This window comes from Muntiacus reevesi, chromosome 11, assembly GCF_963930625.1.
Source record: "Muntiacus reevesi chromosome 11, mMunRee1.1, whole genome shotgun sequence".
NCBI classification, from domain to species: domain Eukaryota; kingdom Metazoa; phylum Chordata; class Mammalia; order Artiodactyla; family Cervidae; genus Muntiacus; species Muntiacus reevesi.
In genome coordinates, this window is record NC_089259.1 from 20266698 (window position 1) to 20289297 (window position 22600).

At 44.0% G+C, this 22600-nt stretch overlaps 2 protein-coding genes across 6 annotated transcripts in view; one reads left to right on the top strand and one right to left on the bottom strand.

Moving 5' to 3' along the window:
• LOC136144227 (phosphatidylinositol 3,4,5-trisphosphate 3-phosphatase TPTE2-like) overlaps positions 1-1526 on the top strand; it is a 36037-nt gene extending 34511 nt beyond the window's left edge. For all 3 annotated transcript variants that reach the window (XM_065901942.1, XM_065901943.1, XM_065901944.1), the window contains one exon: positions 1239-1526. In XM_065901942.1, coding sequence (XP_065758014.1) covers positions 1239-1341 — 103 coding nt within the window. In that variant the 3' untranslated portion in view covers positions 1342-1526. The remainder of the gene's footprint in view (positions 1-1238) is intronic.
• Positions 1527-3835: 2309 nt separating this feature from the next.
• The window catches only part of SLC25A15 (solute carrier family 25 member 15), a 31462-nt gene continuing 12697 nt past the window's right edge, over positions 3836-22600 (bottom strand). For all 3 annotated transcript variants that reach the window (XM_065901939.1, XM_065901941.1, XM_065901940.1), the window contains exons 4-7: positions 11854-11991; positions 9079-9248; positions 7737-7895; positions 3836-6399 (exon numbers count right to left, since the gene is read on the bottom strand). In XM_065901939.1, coding sequence (XP_065758011.1) covers positions 6275-6399; positions 7737-7895; positions 9079-9248; positions 11854-11991 — 592 coding nt within the window. In that variant the 3' untranslated portion in view covers positions 3836-6274. The remainder of the gene's footprint in view (positions 6400-7736; positions 7896-9078; positions 9249-11853; positions 11992-22600) is intronic.

A 22600-nucleotide genomic window follows, 5' to 3' on the forward strand; every position in this document is an offset into this window, starting at 1 on the left:
ACCTCATTCCTACATCTAGAAGTTCCCCACTTCTCATGTCCTATGGTGCTGAAAGTTTGAGATTGGTATCATCATCCCATCCCATCCAAAGAAAAACAATATTCAAAAAATTGTACAGGAGTTTTGAAGAAGTGGTTGTGATTATATAGGCCTGAGTTGACAGTTCTCCTGACATACAACTCTAGCCTTTACTTCAAATGTGGATGCCCTTCCATCCCACCTCAAGTTTCAGGAAGGCAACAATACACCTACAATTCACACACACACTTAGTGGATTTCGATAGAATGAACTTTAGATGTGACAGAACTTTACCAGATTTTTTCCCCCTTGGATGTGCTTGTGATCAGTTGTGTCCAACTTTTTGCAACTCCATGGACTGTATAACCCACCAGGCTCCTCTGTCCATGGAATTCTCTAGGCACGAATACTGGAGTGGGTTGCCATTCCCTTCTCCAGGGAATCTTCCCAACCCAGGGATCGAAGTGTCTTTTAAATTATGAAGTGGGCATTTTGGATGAATTAAGTCTCGTAAGACAAACAGCTTCACCCAGTAGTATGAAATCTAAATGTTAAATTTTCTGGCTGGCCAAGTCTCCTGCACTGGCCGGCAGATTCTTTACTACTGAGCCACCAGGGAAGACGCCCGCCCCCAATGTTTACAGATGGAAAACTTTGACTCATGAGCAAAATCCCTCAAAATCGACATCGGGGTGGAACTTCATTTGGTGCTACTTCTCCAAAGCGGTTCTTGCTGAAGGACAGTTTTTTCCTTTAAAACACCACGGTTGTATTAGAGAAGCAACAAGTTCCATCACTTTTCTCCTCGCTTTTATAGAGTTCCTCAGGATTTAACACTTAGATTTCCATACTACTGGGTGAAGCTGTTTGTATTACGAGACTTAATTCATCCAAAATGCCCCACTTCATAATTTAAAAGACATTTGTTTATACTGGGTTTTAATACACATCCAGTCTGATTTGTCACAGAGCAATTCATTAAATACAAATGTTAATTCCAAAGGCAATATTAAAAGAATGAGTGACACATTGTTACTCGAGGTTATTATATTTCTGTCCCTTAATAGAGAGTTGAGCTTAGAAAGCCAACTAGATGCAAAGGAGCTGAGACTGATGGTGGCCAGCAAGCGGGGCTTTAACTCAAGGGTGCCCTACAGCATGGCTTTTCTGTTAGCCTGAAAATAAAATGTAAAAAAAAAAATTTTGTTTTCTATTCTAGGCTTTATCTATCAAGAAGTGAATTGGATAATCCCCATAAAATAAAAGCATGGAAAACTTACAGTCCAGAGTTTGCAGTCGAGGTATATTTTGATGACATTTAAGTTGTTCCTGGTATCTGAATAAGTATAGTTCCCCTTCTAGGCTAGAATCATGTTCTTCCCAATCCTTGCTACATATTTATATCTTTTAAACCTATGTTCTTGCTGATATGCTTATATTTACATACATGTACATATGTTCTTGAGAAATCTATTAAATATATACAAAGGAGAATGTCAATGGCAGTTATTTTTTTTTTGGAAGGACTATACATCACAGAGTTTTCATCTGAATTAAGTTTGAAACAGGACACGGAACATTAGTTATCACTTTTAAGAACTTACAAATAAAACTTTCCCACCAAAATAAGATTTAAAGACTACAGTTTCCCCTAATACTGTGGTTTGTTTCATTTACTTATATATTTCTGGACAAGAATTTATTCCCTGCTTTGTTTTACATCTGTAACTTCAGATGTTAGAAGGTAATTTCTTTGACTTACAAACTATTAACAACGATCAGAATGGCAGCAAAAACTATTTTAAAATCCAGAGAAATGTTCACACCAGCAGCCTCCCACCCCCAACATGGGTGTTTGTTTTTTTTTTTCTTTTTAAACTCCAAGCACTGCACAGAACTCGGCAAGCTTCCTTTAATTATACACAGGGCATCGAGGGAGGGTAAAAGAATCTTCGGTAACCTCTGCTTTTGTCCGTCATTACTGAAGTCAAAGGGAACATTTGCCTAGAGCAATCTAGATTTTAAAATCCACCACTCCTGCCCCCAACCAGCTTCACCCAAGTTTGGAGAACTTTGAAGTAAGGTCAAGTTTTCATTATAGACACTGGTTAGCCCTGTGTCCACAGGGAATCACTATTTTCTCTTTGGTTCAGTTCAGTTCAGATGCTCAGTCGTGTCTGACTCTTTGCGACCCCATAACCACAGCACGCCAGGCCTCCCTGTCCATCACCAACTCCCAGAGTTTACTCAAATTCATGTCCATTGAGTCAGTGATGCCATCCAACCATTTCATCCTCTCTCGTCCCCTTCTCCTCCTGCCCTCAATCTTTCCCAGCATCAGGGTCTTTTTAAATGAATCAGCTAGCTCTTCGCATCAGGTGGCCAAAGTGTTGGAGTTTCAGCTTCAACATCAGTCCCTCCAATGTACCAGGTGCTATTTTATTCTAAGTACCTTCACTGCCATAATTGTTCTTGAAAACAGTTCAATGTTGGCTTTATTACATGAGCAATTTTCCTTTTATTGGCAAGGCTCTCAACAATCTAGCCCTGGTTGAATTTATCAGGAGATGAAAGGTGGCACTCGAGCACCTGCGCCTCTGCTAAAACAAAGAATACCCATTCCTTAAAAACCTGACACTGCTAAAAGTGTGAAGTGTTTGTTAGTCATGTCCGACTTTTTGTGACCTCATGTATGCAAAAAGTCAACCCCTTTTTGCGACCCCTGCCAGGTTCCTCTGTCCATGGGGATTCTTAGCCAGGAACACTGGAGTGGGTTGACATGCCCTCCTCCAGGGGATCTTCCCGACCCAGGGTTGGAACCCAGGTCTCCCACGTTGCAGGCAGATTCTTTACCATCTCAGCCACAAATAAGGTTTCGGGGGTTGGGGCAGTCCACTCTGATGAAGCAGTGTTGGAACAGCACTCTGACCACTCAGGCTGGCAGCCCCAGTCAGTATTTGAGGGAGACTAGGCCATCAGTTTACAGAGGAGGGCTGGTGGGTGCCAACCGAGCAGAGATGGGAGGAGACCTCTGAGCTGCCACGTGGTGGTGTGGAAGGCCCTGCAGGTGCTTCTTTTCCCCTCAAAACAGCCCACAAAGGGTCCGGGCTGCCAGTGTAGCTGCCCAGCTGGAAAAACGATCATCCTCCCCTCTCCCTGCCCCCCCAATATCCCACCCCCTTGGAGGAACCGATCTTGGATAAAAAGGCTTTCAAATTCCTCCCACATTGTGTCTCCATTATTCCCTGTAGTTTGGGTTACAGAAACGTGTAAGGACAGGTTATTTCCTTTGAAATTCCTGCAGCCATCATCCGCGGAGGAAGATCAGCTGGCAGGCTTAGGTGGATGAGGAAAAAAATGAGGAGAGTAAGATCTAGCTTTAATACTGGCAAAAGTTGGGGAACCCCAATTTTTCAGAATTTTGATTTTTGAAATAGAAGAGATTTCAGTTGGGGGTTTTTCTTCCCTAACCCTCCAAAGTGCATCAAAATTTCTGGCAACTATGAGCGGTCACCCGATACTGCTTTTTCTCATGAAGAGAACTTGCTCCGGGCCACCTGCAGGCCTGCTTTCCTAGAACCCAGTGTGAATAGTTTGTTAAACAACTTGAGAAACTTATAGAATATCAGAACGATATTGATTTTCTTGAAGAGAATTTACTGACCTGGAGGGACTTCCTTGGCAGTCCAGTGGTTTAGACTCTGTGCTTCCAATGCAAGGGACGCAAGTTCAATCCCTGGTCAGGGAACTAAAAGCCCATGAGCTATGCAGTGTGGCCGAGAAGAATTTACTGACCTGGAATAGAACTATCCAAACTTGTATCAAGAAATTTATTTTAAAAAATAGCATGGTATCCTGGCAAATCAGTCACATCACATCCACAGCCTGGTGGAGGGAAAGTAATTTTTGTGGGCCAAGTTTCATCATCACTGCAGTGTATAGATAACATGGATTTTTATCAGTAGTTTTTCATCAAGAATTTTGTTGACAAAGAACAATGCTAATTGCAATAAAACCACCACCTTGAAATATCACCATACATGACTCAAGCATTCCTGACAGTTGGTTCTTTGCATGTATGTATGTAAATCATACAGTCACCTATTAGGCAAATAATTTAATGACAGAACACAAGAATTTCTTTAAACATAGTATTTCAAGCTACTATATTTTTGTCTGGAGTACACACCTGAAATGGTACAAATTGTACCTAAATACTGAGCCATGAGTTAAGCGAATAGGATGAAACAAAACAAAAACACAATTCTGACTTAAGTTCCCATTCCTTACTCCCATTCACTCTTAACTTGCCTCAGATGGTTTCTGTTGAAGAAATTAAGTTACATCTTTGCAGGACAACACAGGAGGAGGAGTACTGCCAGTGGGCTCTGGAGGAAGCCTCTTCCTGGGGGAGCCAGTCCTGTTTGTTATTTTGGCTTCAGTCCAGGCCTGTCTAGATGAAGCACTACTCAGTAGCTACTGACCATTTAAATATGGAGAAAAGGTAGGTAGAAAAATGCTTTTCAAGAAAAGACAAATGGAAGACCAGGCATAACACGAACCCATCGGGCACAACGCTGAGCATCCCGCCTTCCTGACCTCCTAGTTTCTGGCAGGTGGCTAGTCACTATCGAGGCTTCAGGGAGAACAAAAAGCTCGCAGAAACTAGAGGTTTCCCACAGGGACAGACGTACGGCTGAGGACTGTTACTCACAACACATCAGTTGCTCAGGCCAATTAAGACCTTATCAGAGCCAGGGACGGGGGAGCCTGGTGGGCTGCTGTCTATGGGGTCGCACAGAGTTGGACACGACTGACGTGACTTAGCAGCAGCAGAGCCCTGGGTGGTCCTGGGACCGGGACGGGGCAGCTCCCTTACACCAGACGACGGAGAACAGCTGCCCCTCCCCAATGAAACCCAATGAACTAGGGTTTGTGAGTAGTGCAGACAAACGGCATAGTTTAATGACTTGTTTCATTGATCAAGTCACACCTCAGAGACCACGTCGCTGAAATTCATGACAGCCAGAGGCCCACGTCAAAAGGCTCTCATGCTGGAAAAGCCCGACCAGAAATGAGGGATCGTGAGACAAAAATTCAGCCCAGCTCACCTGACACCCCTCACGGAGAGGGCAAGTCCTAAGGATGTCTGAAAGGAGAGCGCTTCGCCCAGGAGCATCCTATCCCAGGAGCATCCTATCGTTAGATGCAGAGCCAGGGTCGCTCTCGGCTTCCGCAGTCTGCTCCCTGGAAGGGCTTCTGATTGGCGGAGGCAAAGGAGGGCGTGGCCCAAAGCGAAGAGAGAGTCCAATAGACTCCCTGGAACCCCACCCAGGCCAGGATCCAGAGGCAGAAAGCAGCTCAGGGAAGCTGTCAGGCACCAGCTTCCCCTCAGCCCCTTCCTCTAGCTCAAGCCCAGCAGAGGGGAGTCTCTTGGGAGAGGAGAGAGGAGAAGCCGCCCCGGGCTGCCTCCCAAAGGCTCCGGGCCACACCCAGCCCTACGGGGGCGTGGAATGTGGTCCTACCTGGAAGATGATTGGCACTGTTCCCACAGAGGAGCATCCCAGGGGAATCCAGCATGCTTCCTCTGAAACGTCAGTCGAGAACGTGAAAGTATGTGGGTACATTCTCCTTTTTAAAATCTAGGATATCTTAAGTTTTCAAGCACCACAGGAAAACGTTTTAAAACCTGTACCCACTTAGTATAGTGTACGTGCTAAGCATATATATATATATATATATATATATTTTTTTTTTTTTTTTTTTTTTTTTTTAAAGAGACCCTACATCTAGAATGGATTACTCGTTTATAACCATCCTCATGAAACATGGTTACCTCGGGGGTTTTTTTGTCCTAATGCACTCTGAGATGAAACATGGAACTACACTGCTACACTCACAACACATAACCATCTAAACTTCATGGACACATACAGGTTTATGCAAAAGCCCTTGATACAGCTCTACTCAGCCCTCCAGATTAGGTAAACCTCAGACCAGCAGCCCACCTACCCTGCATGTCCCCCATGGACAAGAGCAGCAACTTTTCTATTTCAATACAATTATGGGCAGAAATTATATGCTATAAAATAGAGGCTCTTCTATAAAGTTTAAGGTAGAAGAATGGAAGAAAAAAAATAAAAATAATTTGCATGAAATCAAAATAACTCCACGTTGGTCTTGTAATCTTTGAAACCCTGAGATGAACTGCAGTCCTCAAATGCCTGCACTTGGATCGAGGTTTGCTGCAACGCTTCAGTATGCTTCGAACTGGTTCATCATCAACTTCCTGCTATATTCATAGGCCAAGAAGAGGGCCCCGTTGGCAGGGAATGCGCGAATCAAGGTAGGTTTCAGTCCAGAATATAAGGCCGGTACTCCTAGAACACAAAGGGGTGATCAAAGACAGATTTCCCTCCCCCCTTCTTGCAGATATCCCACAAACCTGCACAGCATGGATACGTTTACACTTACAAATCCAGACAATAGAGCTAAAACCCAACAGTTATGGAGCAGGTTTCCCTGAGCTAATGAAACTAAACAGTCTAGTGGAAACAAGGGCAAGGGCAGGACTCTCAATAAAGTTGGCAAACATTCACCAATCCTGTGCCTGTTAACTCCTGGTAGATGGATGTGGGAGAGCGGGGCCACATGGGCTGATAGAAGGCAACCAGAGTCACAGATGGCAGCGGCTTTGCAGCTTCACGTGGGGGCGAAGATCATGAGGCAGTGGGCCAGGAGAAAGAACGTGGATGAGGTCAGAAATCTGACTGGTATCAGGTTTCTAGTATCAGTACTGCCCAAGGCGGTTCTGAAGATCCAGTCAGATAAGGGAGGTCTAAGTACTTTGTAAAACTATGAAAGTGAAATTGCAAACTGAAAAGGGGTTACTGGGGACTTCCCTGGTGGTCTAGTGGCTAAGATTCCTTGCTCCCATTGCAGGGGGCCCAGGTCTGATCCCTGGTCAGAGAACTAGATCCCACATGCATGTCACATGAAGAATCCCACATGCTGCAACTGAGACCCGGTGAAGCCAAATAAAAAAACAAAAAGGGGTTACTATTAGTAATAGACGTCTTGTGCTTTATTTGGGGTTAAATCAGTTTCTGCTTATTTACTGTGCTCGCTCTCAAGAGACATGTATGTGCCAAGTTTTAAGATGCATAGTGAATGCTAGAAAGACAGGTCTTTACTCACTAGTAGCATAAAATCGACTTTACACAACCACTACTTGAAAAAGGCTTTATCCTCCTGTATAACCAAAACCTGATAGCAAATAACCTTCAGAAACTGCTTAGAGCCTTTCTCATTCCAGAAGTCTTAGCATTAAGGATGTACACTGTTTGAAATGTCTTAGCGATTCCATTAGAGCTCAGCTCCTGATAATATTGCTTAAAACAAGTGGTGCTAACTTTGAAACATCCGTCTTCCTAGACAAAAGTATATACCTTTAAAATTCCTTCCAGGCTATTTAGAAAAAAAATCCTGGCCCAGAGGTTAGGAGTCAGGAGCTTTAAACATTCTTGAGAATAATGAAAGAACCTAAAGAAAGGGGTTTGAAAACAAATCCACAAGTGTGGGTTATATACACAGTTAGAAAAGGTTATGAGCTGGGGGAAATAAAGCCATTATCCATGTGATCAACCTCAACAAGACTAGCGTCGAAATGACTGCTCTCTGTACACACCACCTCTGGTTTGGCCAATGGCAGACTCACCTTCATTTTTCACGATGCTTATAAAGGTTCCGATAAATCCCGCCTGTTTGCCAGACATGGAAAGAACTTGAATCCTGGATTTGATACAATCCACTGGGTAAACAGCAAGCCACAGGCAGATTCCACCAAATCCACCACTTAACATCAAAGGGACAGGGCCTGGAGGAGAAAATGAGCAAATGGCACTTTGTCTTGAGCACAGGTGATGTGACATTTCCAGAGGTCAGTGCAGCAGTGGCCGCAGGTGGGTGCAATTACCGACAGGGAAGCTTCGGAGTGCAGTTCTCCGGGGCAACAATCCAGGAGCACAGGTTCCTTGTGATAGCCTAGGGGCATCCCTCATGATGCCAGGACCAGGGGCAGCTCCAGTGAGGGGCAGATCTAGGCTGGTGACTGTGGCCCTCCTGCCGTGTCCTCCAGAGGCCTGCCCCCCACCCCCCGCCAGAACCAGCAGGCCCCAGCAGCATGGCAACACCCTGCCACGAGGAGTAAGAACAGAGGCCACGGAGACACAGGCTGTGTCTTTTTTCACCTTTCTCTTAAGTATTTTAATATATTAATACCCTACAGCCCCGATTCTTCCTTTACAGGGAAAAACTAAAGTTATCTTATTAAACATGACAGTTAAGCCTGGGAGCACGATGATCCTCAGAACAGGTCCAAACACTGAAAGGTGGTGTTTAAGAAAAAAAAATCACCCATGAGCTAAGCATTGGGTCAAGCCACTAATGAGGATAAATGAGAAGGAAGGACCCTTCCTATTGGTCTCAAAATACTATCTATCAAGGGGACTTCCCTTGTGGTCCAGTGGCTAAGACTTCACCTTCCATTGCAGAGGGGTGTGGCTTTGATCCCTGGTCAGAGAGATAAGATCCCACATGCTGCATAGCCAAAAAAACCAAAACACAAAACAAGCAATGTTGTAACAAATTCAATAAAGATTTTAAAAAGAAATGGTCCACATCCAAAAAAACCTTTGGGGAAAAAAAAACACACACACACTATCAAGATTTATTACTAAGTTTAAACTTATTCAGAGATGCTTTATAGGTGATTTCCTCCAGGAAAAATGTCTGCAATCTTCCTTAAAATGGACCCAGAGAGAATGCACAAAGGGTATTCCAGTAAAATAAGTTTGGAAAGTCTTGCTCCAGCCCCTACCCTGAGGAAATCACCTAGGTGGGAGGAAGGTGCTAGCTACCACTTGCCACTACGGTTACTCCCTGGCATCCAGAGGCGCCTAGGGCCAGGCGAACCCGCCCGTGCACAGATTCCATAGCAACCACCACCACCCAGAAGCCAACACTGCAAACCCACCTGTGGCCCTAGCCAACAGGCTTACCTAATTCGTCTTTCGATCTCCCCGAGGCAAAAAATGACCGGCTCAGTTCATAGCCACCGAAAAAGAAGAAGTAGCCTGGTACTTCTCGAAGTAAAGTACTTGAGAGTCCGTGGTAGAAGCCCAAGGGGCCGTCCTTCCTAAAGACAGTCTTCACGACAGACCAGACAGTGCTGGGTGGAGACAGGGTGACAGACAGTTAGGACAACGTTCACACCCATCCCGTAGACCTGACGGAGCTCTGACCACCAAGCAGCTCATTTTATAAACAGAGCAACCAGAATTCCAGCCCTAAAAGGCTTCTGTGGGAAGGAAATCTCCCAAATAAATACAATTATTTTATAACAAGTTTATCACTTGAGCTAGTCCATGTAAAGATATTTTATTAAAATGAATGCATACATTTCTAGAAATCATTATCAAAGATCTAAAAGAGCCAATTACACCCATTTTTTTCAATAGTGAGTAAATGAAACTACAGTGAGATTGTCCAAACTCAGCGAGAATAAAATGGCATTGTTCATGCCCAGTCCCCTTACCGCCCTCAATTTCTATCTCCTCAGCCTTTTTTTGAGCTGGTATATTTTGAGCGAACTGGTTGTTCAGGTGTTTAGGGTTTTATTTTGCTTCCATCCAGGGAAGTGAGCAAGGAGCCGTACATGTTACTTAAAGGCAAGAACAAAAAAAATTCCAAGAGCCGAACTATGTCAGGGTAGACGCACCCAGTATTTAGTTCTTACAGGGGCAGGTGTGTAAGAATTTTTTACTTGAAGCAGATCAGAGCCCGAGGCAGCTGGAACACGGCACTCTCTGTGCAGGCTCTTCTTCCTGATAGTGTCAGGGGTGGGGAGTGGCAGGCCCGTTCCTGATAGCACCAGAAACCAAGCCTGTTTGGCAGGCCCCTTGCTCCTCACTGTGTTCTCAATAGGTGACCTGGCTTAGACCAGAGGCCACCTGCTTTTACTGATGATCTGCCTTCCCAGGCATTATCCACTAGCCAGTCCCTGCCTGCAGTGCCCTCTCCTTCTATACTGAAGAAGTAAAGTAATCCAGGGTTTCCCTGATGGCTCAGCAGGGAAAGAACCCGCCTGCCAATGCAGAAAACTCAGGAGACGCGGATTCGATACCTGGGTGGGGAAGATCCCCTGGAGAAGGGCATGGCAGCCCATTCCCATGTTCTTGTCTGGAGAATCCCATGGACAGAGGAGCCTGGCGGGCTACAGTCCGTAGGGCCGCAAATGGTTGGACACAATCGAGCGACTGATGCATGCACGCACAAAGTAATTCAACTCAACACAGTTAGCCTGGTTCCAATCCGGGTCTCAACCCTCAGCTACCATATTCCCAGCTTGGGCACTGCTGTACCTAAAATATGTCTCCTTTTGTCCATCTACCAGAGTCCTTTGGATCTAACAATTACTTTCTTTAAAAATACTTTAAACCGCTTTCAAGAGACAACTTTCTGGGTGCTGTTAATGCATTATTCATCTGGGCACCAGCTGAGGAAAAGGTTCATTTGTGACTATTTGTGGAACCGCACACTTAAGATTTCCTATGATTTCTGGGTGTGTTTCTGTTACCGTGCGTACACTGTATATTTCAATGAAAAAAAGCATTAAAGGCTTTTGAACTTCTAGGATATGAATAATAGATTTAAATAGGTTGTAATGAACCTCTTGGCTGCAGGAAATAGGGTGCTATTATGAACCCCATTTTCATTGGAAGGAATCTGACGACTTGCAAAATGGTCAATTTATCCACCAGTTCTTCCCATCAGTCTATTTATTGGCTTTTGAGTTAACCTGAGCAATACCCATGACCAAACCTTTACTTAGTTAAGATAAATAAGCAAATTTGGGATGAATAAGGATAATAAATTGCTTTTTAATTCAAATAATAAATAATGTATATGATTCATACATTCACAGAATAACTCAATCACTGAAGACTTGCTAAGCTTACAAGGGTTTGATGAATGTTTTCAGAATTTGGGCCCTTTGTAGGTATACTTAAAGGACTTCTTCTTGTTGTTTAGTCACTAGGTCATGTCTGACTCTGTGACCCTATGGATTGTAGCCTGCCAGGCTCCTCTGTCTGTGGGATTCTCAAGGCAAGAATACCGGAGTGGGAAGACATTCCCTTCTCCAGGGGCACTTGAAGGATTGGGGAAGGGGGAAAAGAAGTCACCAGGATCTGGTGTGCTTAGCATGAGCACTGATGTGAAACCAGGTAGTGAGCAAATATTCACCCCAGAATCCACAGTGGCACCTAGGAAAGCTCAGCCTCGGCCCCAAAGCCGCTGCTATGTGTTTCCAGGTATATATGGAGGTCACACCTTAGGCTCTCCACAGGTCAAATGAGGTAGAAGCCCTGCTTCCCCACTCATAGGATATGAAATATTTGCCTACAGGGACTTCCCTGATAGTTCAGTGGTTAAGACTACACACTTCCAATGAAGGGGGTGCAGGTTCAATCCCTGATCACAGCACCAAGATCCCACATACCTCATGGCACAGTCTTCCCCCCCAAAAAAATTTTTTTTTAAATTAGGAAAAATAATAAATCATTGTTAAAATCTTTTGCATACATTCTGGGGTGGGTGGTGGGTCCAACCATCCCAGACTGTCCATTCAGAAAATTATTCTCTGATTGGTGGGCGTAGGGGGGAAATGTTTGGAGTAGATAAACTGTCTTGCTTCTTAACTATAGCATAATATAAAATTTAAAAATATTCATTACACCAAGGCAACCTGACATTTGTACCCAGGCAGCACTTACTTCTGGCTTTTGGCAATCTTGCCCGACGTCTCCATCTCGTACATGGTCTGCAGCCGGCACTTCACCAGCTCCGTGGGGCAGAGGACCAGGGCAGCAAAGGCAGAGGCGAAGGAGCCAGCAGCTGCGTTCTGCAGATCACTGGGAGGATGCAAGCACAGGCGGCCCGTTACTCATTCGCTCAGCACAGGGCAGGCTCCAACACGGATGGTAAAGCAGAGTGAGCTCAGGCGGAGAGGAATGCTCCTTCAATGCCCACCAGGCTTCCTCCGAGGAGCCCACCACCCCATGGGGGCGATAGCAGCATCCTGACTTCCGGGGAAAATGATGCTTAAGAGATGATACCCATGTGCTCAGTCACACAGGTGCTAAGTGGCAATGCTAGGCTTCAAACCCAGGTCTCTCTGATGGCAAACCCATGCTTCTTCTACTAGTCAGAGAGCTATGGCCTGGATCCCAGCCCAGATTCCAGTGCTGAAGCATTCACACTCCATGTGACAATATCTGGAGGAAAGTCTTTGGGGGGTAATTAGTTTGAGATGGAGTTTTGATGTGATTAGTGGAAGAGACTGGAAAGCTGGCTGCTGTTCTCTCCACCATGTGAGAGAACAGGTAGGCGGCCTTCTGCAAACCAGGAGACGGCCCTCGCTGGACACCACATCAGCCAGCACCTACCTCATTCCTAGACTTCCTAGCCTCCAGAACCGTGAGAAACAAATGTTTGTTTTTAAACCACCCAGTCCAGGGTATTTTGTTCTAGCAGTCAGAACTAAGATAAAAGTGACACAGAGAAACCAAATTTGGAAGAAAAAATTCCCTAAGGTCCCACCACCCCGAACATATACTCCATTAATACTTCAGTGTGTTTGCTGCTGAGCTTTAAATAAAACTAGTTTTCAAGGCCATCCCTATGTGCCCTGCATCCAGCCCAGAGCAACCACAAGTGTAATGTAACTACTACAGATGAAACAAAGATCATGGCATCCGGTCCCATCACTTCATGGCAAATAGATGGGGAAACAGTGGAAACAATGGCTGAGTTTATTTTTGGGGCTCCAAAATCACTGCAGATGGTGACTGCAGCCATGAAATTAAAAGACGCTTACTCCTTGGAAGGAAAGTTATGACCAACCTAGACAGCTTATTAAAAAGCAGAGACGTTACTTTGCTAACAAAGGTCTGTCTAGTCAAGGCTATGGTTTTTCCAGTGGTCATGTATGGATGTGAGAGTTGGACTATAAAGAAAGCTGAGCATCGAGGAATTCATGCTTTTGAACCGTAGTGTTGGAGAAGACTCTTGAGAGTCCCTTGAAGGGACTAGATTTGATAGACAGAGTGCCTGATGAACTATGTACAGAGGTTCATGACATCATACAGGAGACAGGGATCAAGACCATCCCCAAGAAAAAGAAATGCAAAAAAGCAAAATGGCTGTCTGAGGAGGCCTTACAAACAGCTGTCAAAAGAAGAGAAGCGAAAAGCAAAGGAGAAAAGGAAAGATCTATCCATTTGAATGCAGAGTTCCAAAGAATAGCAAAGAGAGATAAGAAAGCTTTCCTCAGTGATCAATGCAAAATAGAGGAAAACAATAGAATGGGAAAGACTGGCGATCTCTTCAAGAAAATTAGAGACACCAAGGGAACATTTCATGCAAAGATGGGCTCAATAAAGGACAGAAATGGTAGGGACCTAACAGAAGCAGAAGATATTAAGAAGAGGTGGCAAGAATACACAGAAGAACTGTACAAAAAAGATCTTCATGACCCAGATAATCATGATGGTGTGATCACTTACCTGGAGCCAGACATCCTGGAATGTGAAGTTAGGTGGGCCTTAGAAATCACTACAAACAAAGCTGGTGGAAGTGATGGAATTCCAGTTGAGCTATTTCATTTTTTTTTTCCCATTTATTTTTATTAGTTGGAGGCTAATTACTTTACAATGTTGTAGTGGTTTTTGCCATACATTGACATGAATCAGCCATGGATTTACATGTGTTTCAGTTGAGCTATTTCGAATCCTAAAGATGATGCTATGAAACTGCTTCACTCAATATGTCAGCAAATTTGGAAAACTCAGCAGTGGCCACAGGACTGGAAAAGGCCAGTTTTCACTCCAATCCCTAAGAAAGGCAATGCCAAAGAATGCTCAAACTACCACACAATTGCACTCATCTCACACACTAGTGAAGTAATGCTCAAAATTCTCCAAGCCAGGCTTCAGCAATATGTGAACCTTGAGCTTCCAGATATTCAAGCTGGTTTTAGAAAAGGTAGAGGAACCAGAGATCAAATTGCCAACATCTGCTGGATCATCGAAAAAGCAAGAGAACTCCAGAAAAACATCTATTTCTGCTTTATTGACTATGCCAAAGCCTTTGACTGTGTGGATCACAATAAACTGTGGAAAATTCTGAAAGAGATGGGAATACCAGACCACCTGACCTGCCTCTTGAGAGACCTGTATGCAGGTCAGGAAGCAACAGTTAGAACTGGACATGGAACAACAGACTGGTTCCAAATAGGAAAAGGAGTACGTCAAGGCTGTATATTGTCACCCTGCTTATTTAACTTATATGCAGAGTACATCAAGAGAAACGCTGGGCTAGATAAAGCACAAGCTGAAATCAAGATTGCCAGGAGAAATATCAATAACCTCAGATATGCAGATGACACCACCCTTACGGCAGAAAGTGAAGAAGAACTAAAGAGCCTCTTGATGAAAGTGTAAGAGGAGAGAGAAAAAGTTTGCTTAAAACTCAACATTCAGAAAACTAAGATCATGGCATCTGGTCCCATCACTTCATGGCAAATAGATGGGGAAACAGTGGAAACAGTGGCTGACTATTTCTTTGGGCTCCCTGTACACTATTGGTGAGAATGTAAATTGGTGCAGCCACTATGGAAAACAATAGTAAGTTTCCTTCAAAAATTAAAAACAAAACTATCATATGATCCAGCAATCCCACTTCTGGTTGTCTGTCCAAAGAAATTAAAATCAGAATCTCAAAGAGACATCTGTACTCGCATATTCACTCTAGCATTGTTCACAATAGCCAAGATATAAAATAATCTAAATGTCCATCAACAGACGAATAAAGAAAATGTGGTATATTTTACAAACAATGGAATATTATTCAGCCTTAAAAAGGAAGGAAATTCTGCCATTTGTGACAACATGGATGTCACTGCAGATGGTGATTGCAGCAATGAAACTAAAAGACACTTACTCCTTGGAAGGAAAGTTATGACCAACCTAGACAGCATATTAAAAGGCAGAGACATTACTTTGTCAACAAAGGTCCGTCTAGTCAAGGCTATGGTTTCTTCAGTAGTCATGTATGGATGTGAGAGTTGGACTATAAAGAAAGCTGAGCGCTGAAGAATTGATACTTTTGAACTATGGTGTTGGACAAGACTCTTGAGAGTCCCTTGGACTGCAAGGGGATCCAACCAGTCCATCCTAAAGGAAATCAGTCCTGAATTTTCAATGAAAGGACTGATGCTGAAACTCCAATACTTTGGCCACCTGATGTGAAGAAAGAAAAAAAGGGAAGTGGCTCAGCTGTATCCAACTCTTTGTGACCCCATGGACTGTAGCCTACCAGGTTCCCCCATCCATGGGGTTTTCCAGGCAAGAATACTGGAGTGGGTTGTCATTTCCTTCTCCAGGACATCTTCCAGACCCAGGGATTGAACCCGGGTCTCTGACATTGTAGGCAGACACTTTACCGTCTGAGCCACCAGGGCATGTGAAGAAAAGACCCTGATTCTGGGAAAGATTGAAGGCGGGAGGAGAAGGGAATGACGGAGGATGAGATGGTTGGATGGCATCACTGACTCAATGGACATGAGTTTGAGCAGGCTCCAGAAGTTGGTGATGGACAGGGAGGCCTGGCGTGCTGCAGTTCATGGGGTCACAGAGTTAGACACGACTGAGCGACTGAACTGAACTGAACAGATGAAAACCCAGGATAAATTTTGAACCAAAAAGGTGCTCATCACAAAAAAACTTTCTAGCTCAGCTGATGACCTACTGGAGCTCAGCCACAGAGGGGCACCGGTGTGGTATACTGGTGCCACAGGAGGGGACCAGCCAGTGTGAGTCAGCAAGCTCGATGCTTGTAGTGCAGATGGCAAAGCTGGAAATCTAGATGGAGGAATGAATGCACACAAATACAGAAAGAGAAGACTTCACTTCATCCCACATGGGCTAAGCACCACCAGCCTGAGGCACCAGCAGGGCTGTGAAGCTGGAACTCACTAAGAGTTCAAGAATATGGGGAAAAGTACGAGAAACAAATTGCCAGGAAGATTCCTGAGAGTTCATGGATGTCAGCAAAGGAGATGGTCTCCAAGCCGTGGTGCAGTATTCCATCATGAGCGCACCAGTGGTACGTGTAGGGACAACCTTTAGTTAGGCTGAAGAACTGAGCTGCTCACAGTAACACCCGGCCATGACACTGACCTGTTAAATCCCAGCAAAAGGCTGTCACTGACAACTAGAACAACTCACAGACCTCCAGAAGACCCCAAAGGCAACTCCCAGGGCAGCCTGCCAGGTAGAAAGGTCCCCTCATGATTTATCTCCCATCTGGAAGTAAATGCCTAACAGACCTACCACATTCAATTGTCCTAAAGTTACAGTAAACCAACCCACTTACATCAATGGACAGTCATCAGGACAGGAAATCAGTAAGGAAACACAGGTCTTAAATGACACATAAGACCAAATAGACTTAACTCATATTTATAGAACATTCCCTCAGAGAGCAGTATACCTTCTTCTCAAGAGCACATGGGACATTCTCCAGAATAGGTCACATGCTGGGCCAAAAATCAACCCTTGGTAAATTTAATAAAATTGAAGTCATATCAAACATCTTTTCCAGGCACAATGCTATGAGATTAGAAATTAATCACAAGAAAACTGTAAAAAAAAAAAAACACCAAATACATGGAGACTAAACAATGTTACTAAGCAACCAACAGACCACTGAAGAAATCAAGGAGGCAATAAAAAATTACCTACATGAAAAGCAACTATACTTCAATTTTGAAAGTTAAAAACAAAATTTCCTAGAGACAAATGACAATGAAAACAAAACAATCCAAACCCTATGGGACTCAGCAAAAGCAGTTCTATGAGGGAATTTTATAGCAATACAATCTTACATCAGGAAACAAGAAAAATCTAAAAAAAAAAAAAAAAACCAACTTAATCTTACATCTAAAGCAACTAGAAAAAGAACAGATAAAACTCAACATTAGTAAAAGGAAAAAAATAAAAAACCAGAGCAGAAATAAATAAGAGATGAAGAAAATAATAGAAAAAATCAATGAAACTAAAAGCTTAGCCAGACTCATCAAGAAAAAATGGGAGAGGGCTTAAATCAATAAAGTCAGAAATAAAAAAGGAGAGGTTACAACCAACACCACAGAAACACAAAGGATCGTAAGAGACTACTGTGCTTAGTCACTCAGTCACGTCCGACTCTTTGTGACCCCATGATCTGCAACCCACCAGGCTCCTCTGTCCATGGGGAATCTCCAGGCAAGAATACTGGAGTGGGTTGCCATGTCCTCCTCCAGGGGATCTTCCCATCTCAGGGATCGAACCCAGGTCTCCCACATTGCAGGTGGATTCTTTTTACCGTCTGAGCCATCAGGGAAGCCCATGAGAGAGAGAGACTACTACAAGCAATCATATGCCAACAAAATGGACAACCTAGAAGAAATGAACAAATTCTTAGAAAGGTACAACCTTCCCAGACTGAACCAGGAAGAAATAGAAAATAAGAACAGACCAATCACAAGTACTAAAATTGAAAATGATTAAATGACTTTTAACATGGGGCTTCCCTGGTGGTCCAGGGATTAAGAACTCTCCTTGCAATGCAGGGGACATGAGTTTGATCCCCGGTCAGGGCACTAAGATCCCACATGCTGCAGGGCAACTGAGCCCTGGAGCAGCAACTACAGGGTCCTGAGCTCTGGAGCCTGCGTGTCACAACGAGAGTCTGAGTGGCAATGAAGATCCCACATGCTGCAACTAAGTGAAAGTGAGAAAGTGAAAGTGAAGTCACTCAGTCGTGTGACTCTTAGTGACCCCACGGACTGCAGCCCACCAGGCTCCTCCCTCCATGGGATTTTCCAGGCGAGAGCGCTGGAATGGGTTGCCATTGCCTTCTTCGACTACAAAGCTACACTCATCAAAACAATATGGTACTGGCAAAAAAAAAAAAAAAAACCACAAATATGAATCAACGTAACAGGACAGAAAGTCCAGAGATAAACCTACACACCTGTGGTTATTAATCTATGACGAAGGAGACAAAAACATACAATAGAGAAAAGACAGTCTCTTCAATAAGTGGTGCTGGGAAAAATAGACAGCTATAGGTAAAAGAATGAAATTAGAACATTCTCTAACACCATACACAAAAATAAGCTCAAAATGGATTAAAAATCTAAATGCAAGACCAGACACTATAAAACTCAGACGAAAACATAGGTAGAACACTAACAAACTGCAGCAATATCTTTTTGAATCTGCCTTCCAGAGTGATGAAAAAAAAAACAAACAAATGGGACCTAACTAAACTTAAAAGCATTTGCACAGCACAGGAGACCATAAGAAAACAAAAAGACAACTCACAGAATGGGAGAAAATATTTGCAAACAAAGGAACCAACAAGAGATTTATCTCCAAAAATATACAAACAGCTTGTGCAACTCTAACCAAAAAAACAACCCAATCAAAAAATGGGCAGAAGATCCAGACATTTCTCCAAGGAAGATACACAGATGGCCAAAAAGCACATGAAAGATGTTTCACATCACTGATTATTAGAGAAATGCAAATCAAAACCACAATGAGGTATCACCTCACACTGGTCAGAAGAGCCATCATCAAAAAGCCTACAGACAAATGCTGGAGAGGGTATGGAGGAAAGGAAACCCTCTTATACTGTTGGTGGGAATGTAAATTTGTACAACCACTGTGGAGAACAGTGTGAAGGTTCCTAAAAAACTAAAATTAGAAATAAAAATAGAAAATGATCCAGCAATCCCACTTCTAGGCATATATCCAGACAAAATGATACTTTGAAAAGATACATGTACCCCGATGTTCACTGAGGCACTGTTTGCAATAGTCAAGACATGGAAGCAACCTAATAGTCCATTGACAGGAATGGATAATGAAGACGTGGTACATATATACAATGGAATATTATTCAGCCATAAAAAAGCAATGAAATAATGCCTTTTGCAGCAACATCAATGGACCAAGAGATTGTCATACTAAGTGAATAAATCAAAGACAAATGTCATACGATATCATTTATATGTGGAATCTTAAAAAAAATTAAACAAATGAACTTATTTACAAAAACAAACTCACAGACTTCAAAAACAAACTTAAGGTTACCAAAGGGGACACATGGGAATAAATCAGGAGTTTGGGATTAACAGATACACACTACTATATATAAAATAATCAAGTCAGTTCAGTCGCTCAGTCATGTCCGACTCTTTGCGACCCCATGGACTGCAGCACGCCAGGCTTCCCTGTCCATCACCAACTTCTGGAGCTTGCTCAAACTCATGTCCATTGAGTCGGTGATGCCATCCAACCATCTCATCCTCTGTCATCCCCATCTCCTCCTGCCTTCAATCTTTCCCAGCATCAGAGTCTTTTCCAGTGAGTCAGTTCTTTACATCAGGTAGCCAAAGTACTGGAGTTTCAACTTCAGCATCAGTCCTTCCAATGAATATTCAGGACTGATTTCCTTTAGGATGGACCAATTTGATCTCCTAGCAGTCAATCAACAAGGGCCTACTATATAGCACAGGGAACGCTACTCAATATTCTATATTAATCTACATGGAAAAACAATCTTAAAAAGAATGGAGATAGTTAGCAATATATATGTATCTATACATCTAATTATCACTTAACTATACACCTGAAACTAATAACATTGTAAATCAAATATACACCAATATAAAATAAAAATTAAATTTTAAAAATAGTGCTTTGGAATCCATTAAAAAAGTTACAGTAAACTAATGGTTACAGAAACTGGAGTCAAACATTACTACAGGCAAAGCTTACTTTACTGTGCTTCACTTCACTGTACTTTGAAGATACTGCATTTTTTAAAATCAAAGGTTTGTGGCAACCCCGAGTTGTCACATGATGGCTAGTATTTTTTAGCAATGAAGTATTTTTAAATTGGGCTTCCTAGGTTCCACCTGCATTCAGGAGACTTAGGTTCAAGCCCTGGGTTGGGAAGAATCCCTGGAGAAGTAAATGGCAATCTGCTTCAGTATTCTTTCTTGGGAAATCCTATGGACAGAGGAGCCCGGCGGGCTACAGTCTATAGGGTCACAAGACTCAGACATGACTTAGTGACTAAACCACCGTTTTAAAATTAAGATAGGCACATTGGTTTTTGAGGCAAATACTATTGCACACTTAACAGACTGCCTTTCCCTCCTCCAGGGGATCTTCCCAACCCAGGAATCAAACCCAGGTCTTCCGCATTGCAGGTGGATTCTTTACCAGCTGAGCCACAAGGGAAGCCCACAATATGGTGTAAACATAGCTTTATATGCACTGGGAAACCAAAAAATTTGCAAGATGATCTGGAACCAAATCCAGAATAGTTGACGTATGCCTGCATAAAGCCAAGGTCCATCTGCCCTCTTCAATTTGGTTTCCTAATTCTGGTGGCCTGGCATTGGTGCCTTAGGTGAACGTGAAGTGGGTGCCCAGGGCCAAGCCAGCCTGTTGCACACCCAGGCCTCAGAAGAGCTGGTTTGGAGCAGGCTTTCTTTCAGAAGGAAGACACTGCCTGCAATGTGGCCTTCCTTTTAGAGAATGACATGTCAGAGCATTACCAGAAGAGCCAGCTCCACAATTGCACTGGCACACAGCTTTCTAGGGGTGAGGACTGCCAGACACTGTCCCCTCCAGCCTTCCCACTTCCCTCCTGCTTGGCTTGTTTATCAAAACCAAAGCTTAAATGGTTTTTCTCTTGGCTAGCCTGCAAATCTGCACTTGGCCTCCCTCTGGGGCTTTCTGTCAACCTGCTGACAGGCCGTAGTCAATTAGGGTCATTGACCAGGGTTGGCCAAGCTTGCTGGAACAAAGGTGGCACTGATAAATGCAGACGGCTATTCAATCTAAGAGGCAGTAACGCCTGAACGAACCCCAAGCATGCTGATACAGGGCAGCACAAAGCCAAGTCTGATCTGCAGTGGACTTTGGCTTTCTAATAAATACTTTTTGCATGAGGTGAGGGACACGGGCCTCAGGCTATGCCTGTAGTATAAACGTTTAGACCTGGAGCTCGAGCGGCAGTCAGGGTGGATGGGATTTGTAAGAATCAACTGTTTTTGTCACCCACTCGACAAATATGTACCTGCATATTCCTGCTGTGTCAGACTCCTTCCAGCCAAGGATGGAAAGAGACCACCACCCAGGGGCATGTTCAAACCGAGAACAGACAAATATTTACAGTAGCCCTGCAGAAATTCACCAGGTGCCCACAAGCAGGTCTTTGCTTTTGCTGCACCTGCAGAATTATTAATCTTGTCTCTGGACCTGATCTCCTACAAAGTACTCTAGAGCCTGTCAGTGGTCTGATGGGAAGAGTGCTGGCTGCAGGGCGCAGAAGACACGGCTGGGGTCCCGGCTGCATCACGTGTCAGCCCGTGTCAATGTCCATGCTAGTGTCCCTACCTATGAAACAGAGACCACTGCCTCCCTGGATGCTCTCACAGGACCACGGGATGAGCGCTAGGGAAGCATGGCATGCATGTCAGAGCTTCGCAAGCTCTCAGGCAGCATCTGCTCAATGGTAATGAGCAACACTGTTCTGCAGGATGAAAAAGGCAGCAGGTCCCTGTCCCCCAAGTTCTAAAACAAAAAAAAGGCAAGGAGGGCTTCCCTGGCTGGTTCATTGGCGGAGAATTTGCCTGCCAAGGTAGGAGATGTGGGTTTGATCCCTGGTCTGGGAGGATCCCACCTGCCAAAGAGTAACTAAGCACAACTACTGAGCCTGAGCTCTAGAGCCCTGGAGCTGCAACTGCTGAAGTCCACGTGCCCTGGAGCCTGTGCTCCGCAACAAGGGAAGCCGCCACAGCGAGAAGCCGGCGCACAGAGTAGCCCCTGCTCCCAACTAGAGAAAAGCCTGTGCAGCAAAGACAACCCAGCGTAGACACAAATAAATAAAATTACTTCTTTTTCCTGTTTTAAAAAAAGGCAAAGGTGCTGGTTAAACCAAGTGAAACAGGAAGATTTCTTCACTGCAGGACCTGCTCCGAATCTCCTGCAGTTACTCCGTCCAAGAATGCTGTGCTATGTCGTTTCAGTCGTGTCTGACTCTTTGCAACCCCGTGAACTTGAAGCCCTCCAGGCTCCCATATCTATGGGATTCTCCAGACAAGAGTACTGGAGCGGGTTGCGATGCCCTCCTGCAGGGGGTCTTCCTGACTCAGGGATCGAACCCACGTCTCATTTTGTCTCCTGAATTGGCAGGCAGGTTCTTTACCACTAGCGGTACCAAGGATGCTAAAGGAGACTAAAGTTACAGGTTTTTTCAGCTAAAGTCTCTCCCTCGAGTAGGAAGAGCTCCCGTCACAGGTGTGTCCTTCCTGTCTGTCTCTACATGGGACACCACATTCTCCTGTTTTGGCTTCTGCTTATTTTTTTACTTTCTCTTTTTTCCTGACCACCCCCT